General features: G+C 62.2%; 1 protein-coding gene across 1 annotated transcript; it reads right to left on the bottom strand.

Moving 5' to 3' along the window:
• Window positions 1–2,593: 2,593 nt before the first annotated feature.
• On the bottom strand, window positions 2,594–7,293 carry RFX1 (regulatory factor X1; the record flags this gene model as incomplete). The annotated part of the gene is made up of 7 exons (XM_080361345.1): window positions 2,594–2,717; window positions 3,474–3,593; window positions 4,235–4,416; window positions 5,600–5,977; window positions 6,722–6,822; window positions 6,930–7,130; window positions 7,224–7,293. The coding sequence occupies 7 exons, from the start codon at window positions 7,291–7,293 to the stop codon at window positions 2,594–2,596; spliced, it is 1,176 nt and encodes a 391-aa protein (XP_080217471.1).

The raw sequence follows: 7,293 nt of genomic DNA, 5'->3' as shown, positions 1-7,293 counted from the left end.
TTTAAGCATAAGCCTAAACCTCACCATAGCTGTAACCTAAGCCTACCTCTAATGCTAAGTCTAACGCTAAACCAACTCTAATCCTAACCCTAACTGTAATCCTAACCCTAACCCGAACCCTAAGCCTAACACTGACCCTAACCCTGACCCTGACCCTGACCATAACCCTAACATATGTTTAAGCATAAGCCTAAACCTCACCATAGCCGTAACCTAAGCCTAACCCTAATGCTAAGTGTAATGCTAAACCAACTTTAATCCTAACCCTAACTGTAATCCTAACCCTAACCCTAACCCTAACCCTAACCCTAACCAAACCCTGACCCTGACCATAACCATGACCCTAACCCTAACTCAAGTTTAACCAAAACCCTAAACCTCAACCAAACCCTAACCTAGGCCTAATCCTAATGTTAAGTCTAACCCTAAAACAACCTGAATCCAACCGTAACCCGAACCCTAACCTGAACCCTAACCCGAACCCTAACCCTGACCCTGACTCTGACTCTGACCCTGATCCTGACCCTGACCCTGACCATAACCCTAACATATGTTTAAGCATAAGCCTAAACCTCACCATAGCCGTAACCTAAGCCTAACCCTAATGCTAACTCTAACACTAAATCAACTCTAATCGTAACCCTAACTGTAATCCTAACCCTAACCCTAACCCTAACCCTAACCAAACCCTGACCCTGACCATAATCCTGACTCTAACCCAAACTTAAGTTTAACCATAACTCTAAAACTCAACCTAATCCTAACCTAGGCCTAATCCTAATGCTAAGTCTAACCCTAAAACAACCCAAATCCTACCCCTAACCCTACCCCTAACCCTACCCCTACCCCTACCCCTACCCCTACCCCTATCCCTACCCCTATCCCTACCCCTAACCCGAACCCTATCCCGAACCCTAAGCCGAACTTGACCCAGACCATAACGCTGACCATAACCCTAACATATGTTTAAGCATAAGCCTAAACCTCACCATAGCTGTAACCTAAGCCTACCCCTAATGCTAAGCCTAACGCTAAACCAACTCTAATCCTAACCCTAACTGTAGTCCTAACCCTAACCCGAACCCTAAGCCTAACACTGACCCTAACCCTGACCCTGACCCTGACCATAACGCTAACATATCTTTAAGCATAAGCCTAAACCTCACCATAGCCGTAACCTAAGCCTAACCCTAATGCTAAGTCTAATGCTAAACCAACTCTAATCCTAACCCTAACTGTAATTCTAACCCTAACCCTAACCAAATCCTGACCCTGACCATAACCCTGACCCTAACCCAAACTTAAGTTTAACCATAACCCTAAACCTCCACCTAACCCTAACCTAGGCCTAATCCTAATGCTAAGTCTAACCCTAAAACAACTTGAATCCTACCCCTAACCCTACCCCTAACCCTAACCCTACCCCTAAGCCTAACCCTGACCCTGACCCTGACACTGACCATAACCCTAACATATGTTTAAGCATAAGCCTAAACCTCACCATAGCCGTAACCTAAGCTTAACCCTAACGCTAAGTCTAATGCTAAACCAACTCTAATCCTAACCCTAACTGTAATCCTAACCGTAACCCTAACCCTAACCCTAACCCTAGGCCTAACCCTAACCCTAACCCTAACCCTAACTCTAACCCTAACCCTGACCATAACCCTGGGCGTTAGGGGGGTCCCGGTGCATGTGTTGCACACACACGTGCTGATCGATAACGAGTGTTACTACACCAAGGAGGAGCAGTGTGAGTCTGGGGGGGTCCTCATGGGGATTTGGGGGGTTTGGGGAGGTCCCATGGTGGTTTGGGGGGTCTCCATGGGGATTTGGGGGGGTCCTAGGGGGAATTTGGGGGGTCCCAGTGGCTGTGTTGGATATACACGTGCTAATTGATAAGGAGTGTTACTACACCAAGGAGGGGGTTAGACCTGGGGGTCCTGGGGTAGGAGGTAGACCTGGGGCCCCCATAGGAGGTAGACCTGGGGGCCCCCCGGGAGGTAGACCTGGGGGCCCTATGGGAGGTAGACCTGGGGGCCCCCCTGGCAGGTAGACCTGGGGGCCCTATGCCAGGTAGACCTGGGGGCCCCCCTGGCTGGTAGACCTGGGGGCCCCCCTGGCTGGTAGACCTAGGGGCCCCCCCGGGGAGATAGACCTGGGGGTCTTGGTGGGGGGTAGATCTGGGGGTCCTTGGGGTTTGGGGGGGATTTGGGGGGGGTTTAGAGGGCATTGGGGGGGACTTGGGGGAACTTTAGGGGGATTGGGGGGGATTTGGGGGGTTTCGGGGCTATTGGGGGGGATCGGGGGTGAATTTGGGGGCTTTAGGGGTGTGGTTGGGGGCATTGGGGGCGGTTTTGAGGGCATTGAGAGGATTCAGGGGGGATTTGGGGGGTTTGGGGGGATTTGGCGGATTAGGGGGGGATTTGGGGGGGTTGAGGAGTTTTGGGGCATTCAGGGTGTTTGGGGGGAATTGGGGGTGTTTGGGGGGATTTGGGGTGATTTGGGGGGATTTGAGGGGTTTTTGGGGGGGGTTGGGGGCATTTTCATGGGGGTTTGGCGGAGTTGGGGATTTTTGGGGGATTTGGGGGGTCTATTCACCCAAGAACTGCTGGTACTGCTGGACCTGGGCGCTGATGTCCGACAGCCCGGGGGGGGGCTGGGGGGTCACCCCGTTGGTCACCCCGCCCCCCTCCACCTTCTGAATGGGCTTCAGCCTGGGGGGGACACAGGGGGACATGGAGGGTCACGAGGGGTCATGGGGGGACATAGGGGGTCACGGGGGGACATGGGGGGGTCACAGGGGGATGAGGGTGGGGGGGGTCACGAGGGGACATGGGGGGACACGGTGGGGGGTATGGGGGGGGGGGGACACAGTGCAGGACATGGGGGGGTCATGGGGGGTCATGGTGGGGACACGAGGGGGACAAGGGGGGGGATATGGGGGGACATTGGGGGCCACAGGGGGTCATGGGGGGGGCCACAGGGGGACAGGGCGGGGACATGGGGGGACATGGGGAGGTCATGGGGGAACATGGAGGGGATAATGGGGGGGCCACAGGGGGTCATGTTGGGGGACACAGGGGGACAGGGTGGGGACATGGTGGGACACAAGGGGACATGGGTGGGATGGGGGGGGAACACAGGGGGGTCATGGGGGGACATGGGGGGGATATGGGGGAACATGGCGGGGTCATGGGGGAGACACAGGGGAACATTGTGGGGGACACAGTGGGGCAACACAGGGCAGGTATGGGGGGGAATACGGGGGGGGGAACATGGTGGGGGGACATGGTGGGGGGGGGAACCATCAGTTACCCCCATGGCCCCAGATTTGGGGAAAAAAATGGGGATTTGCTGAGTTCTTGGGCAAGAAATGGCAGCAGAAGAAATGGCCCCCCCGGGGTGGATGGGTGGGGTGGGGGGGTCCCGGTGAGGTGGGGTGGTGTGGGGGGGTCCCGGAGGGGTCGTACCGCTGCTTCTGCGCGAAGGGCTGCTGCCGCATGGCCAGCTGCTGCTGGTCCTCCACCAGCCGCAGCAGCGGGGAGCTGCCCTTGATCCGCAGCCCGTAGTAGTGGTACTTGGAGTTACCCCTGCAAACGGGGGGCACGGGGTTAACGGGGGGCACGGGGTTAATGGGGGGTATGGGGGTCCTGGGGGTCCCAGGGAGCTGCCCGTGATCCGCAGCCCGTAGTAGTGGTACTTGGAGTTACCCCTGCGATCGGGGGGCACGGGGTTAATGGGGTGTATGGGGTTAATGGGTGGCATTTGATTAATGGGGGGTACGGGGTTAATGGGGGGCATGGGGTTAATGGGGGGTACGGGGTTAATGGGGGGTACGGGGTTAATGGGGGGTACGGGGGTCCTGGGGGTCCCAGGGAGCTGCCCTTGATCCGCAGCCCATAGCAGTGGTACTTGGAGTTACCCCTGTGAATGGGGGGGATGGGGTTAATGGGGTGGGGGTCCCACCATTCTGGGGCGGGGGTCCCACCATTCCAAGGTGGGGGGTTCCCACCATTCCAGGGTGGGGGGTCCCACCATTCTGGAGGGGGTCCCACCATTCTGGGGGGGGATCCCACCATTCCGAGGTGGGGGGGATCCCACCATTCCTGGGGGAGGGTCCCACCATTCCGGGGTGGGGGGGATCCCACCATTCCGGGGGGGGGGGGGGGGTCCCACCATTCCAAGGGGGGTTGGGGGGGGATCCCACCATTCCGGTGGGGGGGGTCCGCACCTCGTCCCCAGGCGCCGGGTGCGCAGCCCCACGAAGACGGAGCGGATGAGCTTCCCGAAGGAGGCGGCGTTGACGGGCTCGAGCTTCTGCGCCTGGCAGTGCAGCAGGTAGTGGCAGTAGAGCGTGCTGCGCGGCAGGCTCACGCCCTCCGCCGCCTCGTAGTTCTCCAGCAGCCACTGAACCTGGGGGGGCACGGGGGGGTCAGACACGCCCTATGCCCCGCCCGGATGCACCTAACCCCGCCCGAACCCCGCCCCAAGGCGTCATCTGCGTTGCAGCCCCAGGGGTCACAAAATGGTGTGTGTTTCGCTTTAAATAGTTGGGTGGGGCATGGGGTGTTGGCCACGCCCCATCTGACCCCGCCCAACCCCACCTGACTCCGCCCAACCGCATCTGACCCCACCCAACCCCACCTGACCCCGCCCGACCCCACCTGACCCCGCCCAACCCCACCTGACCCCACCCGACCCCACCTGACCCCGCCCGACCCCACCTGACCCCACCCGACCCCACCTGACCCCGCCCGACCCCACCCAACCCCACCCGACCCCACCTTGGGTATTGTCCCCATTCCTAACCCATGGGCCCCAAAATGTTGGGTGTTTCCCTTTAAATAGCTGGGCGGGGCATGGGGTGTTGGCCACGCCCCATCTGACCCCACCCGACCCCACCTGACCCTGCCCGACCCCACCTGACTCCGCCCGATCCCACCCGACCCCACCCGACCCCACCTGACTCCGCTCGACCCCACCTGACTCCACCCAAGCCCACCTGACCCCGCCCGACCCCACCCAACCCCACCCGACCCCACCCTGGGTATTGTCCCCATTCCTAACCCAAGGGACCCAAAATGTTGGGTGTTTCTCTTTAAATAGTTGGGTGGGGCATGGGGTGTTGGCCACGCCCCACCTGACCCCACCTGACCCCACCTGACCCTGCCCGACCCCACCCTGGGCATCGTCCCCACTCCAGCCCCAGGTGCCCCAAAAACTCGTGTGTTTCCCTTTAAATAGCTGGGTGGGGCATGGGGTGTTGGCCCCGCCCCCGGCCCCGCCCCACCCACGTGCCCCTCGTTCCATTCCAGGCCCCGTTTTCCCGCCAATTCTCACGGTTTCCCGCCAAAACTTTGGGCTGGGCGGGGCACAGGGTGTTTGCCACAACCTCACCCCCCCCACTTTGCCCAAAACTCCCCGTTTTCTCCCCAAAACCCCTTTAAGTGCCCCCCCCACCCCAACCCTCCCCAAAACCTCCCAGTTTCTCCCCAGTTCACCCCCGGGGTGGGGACACACACAAATAGGGACACCCCCCCCCCCCCCAACCCCTCCCCTTTTGCCCAAACCCGCCGTTTTTCACCCCATTTCTCACCGTGACGGGGGAGGCGCGGGTGGTGTGCGAGTAGGACTGGGCGCCCCCCCCCAGCACGTAACCCCCCTGGATGACGTAGGTGCCGCCGGGGGGGGGCGGGGCGGCGGTGGCGGCCGGGGGGGGGCGCGGCGGGGGCGGCGGGGGGGGGGAGGGGGGGGAGCGCTCCCCAAAATGGGGCCCCCGCCCCCCGCCGCTGCCCCCCCGCCCCCCCCCCGGGACGTAGACGGGGGGCGGGGCCTGCGAGCTCGGCGGGGGGGGGCTGGGCTGCACCGGGCCCCCCCCCCGCGGCCGCCGCCGCCGCCCCCCCCCTCGTAATAAGCGGCGCCGGCGTTTGGGGTGTAAAGCGGCGTTTCGGCGAACGGGAACGAGCCCGAGCGGCTAGGGGGGGAGAATTCATCAAAGTAGGGGGGGAGCCAAGGGGGGGGCTCCCCCCCACTTAAATATTGCGGGGGGGGGGGGTCACTCACATGGCGGCGGGGGGGTAGGAACCATCACCCCCCTCCACGTAGGGCGTGGGGTAAACGTGCGGCAGCGGCGTCACCTGGGGGGGGGGGGACACAAACCGGGGGGGGTGTCACCCAGGGGGAAGGGGGGACGACCCCCTGACCCCCCCGCCCCGCCCCCCCCGCTCACCTCCTGGGGTTTGGGGGCGGCGGCGCCGGTCGGTGCTGGGGAGCACTGGGGAGGGGGAAACATGGGGGGGTCGGGGGGGTCCCCAAAACCGGGGGGGGGGGGGGGGGGCACACACGGGACCCCCCATTTTCCCCCCAGACTCACCTTTTGCCCCATTTTGCCCGGTTTTGCCCCATTCCCCCCCCATGACCCATTTAGCCCCACCCCCATTTTATCACATTTGACCCTATTTTGCCCCTTTTACCCCATTTCCCACCCCCAAACCCCCGTTCTGCCCCATTTTACCTCTTTTCTCCCCTCCCACTTTTACCCCATTTCCCCGAGTTTACCCCGTTTCTGCCCCCAGTTTTACCCCATTTTACCCCATTTCTGCCCCCAGTTTTACCCCCTTTTTACCCCATTTTGGCCAATTTCACCCATTTTTCGCCCCGTTTTGCCCGTTTCCGCCCCGTTTTGCCCGATTCCGCGCGGTTTTGCCCCGTTCCCCACCTGGGTGCCCGGGACCCCCGGGCTGGGCCCGGCCGGGGGGGCCGCGGGGGGGGCGGGGCTGCCCTCGGCCACGCCCTCGCTGGCCCGCAGGGCGCCCTCGGCTTTGGGGAGAGAAACGGCAGAAACGGGTCAGACAAGTCACACAGCCGGGGGGGGGGGGGGGGGGCGGTGATTTTGAGGTGAAAAGCGGCGATTTTGGGGCACTCACCCGAGACGGTGACGACGATGAATTGTTGCGGGGGGGGCGCAGGGGGGGCGGGGGGCGGCGGGGGCGGGGCCTGGGGGGCGGGGCCTCCCGGGAGCTCCGCCCCGAAGGGGGTGGGTGCAGGAGGGGGTGGGGCTTGCGGCTGCTGCGATGACGTCAGCTCGGTGACGTAGGTCTGCGTTGCCATGGCGACGGGCGGCGGGCCTGGGAGGGAGAGGCAAAAATTGGGGGAGAAAAACACAAATCAGCGAGGGGGGAGGGTGTGTCACAGTCTGACGTCACGGGGTGACATCACACCGGCGTCTGGCGTCACGACGCCCCGCCCCCCGTTGCCAGGAGACATCAGCCGCGCCTGCAGTGACATCAT

This window comes from Nesoenas mayeri, assembly GCF_963082525.1.
Source record: "Nesoenas mayeri genome assembly, chromosome: 31".
Classification (NCBI taxonomy): Eukaryota; Metazoa; Chordata; class Aves; order Columbiformes; family Columbidae; genus Nesoenas; species Nesoenas mayeri.
This window is presented reverse-complemented; position numbering and strand designations above follow the sequence as displayed.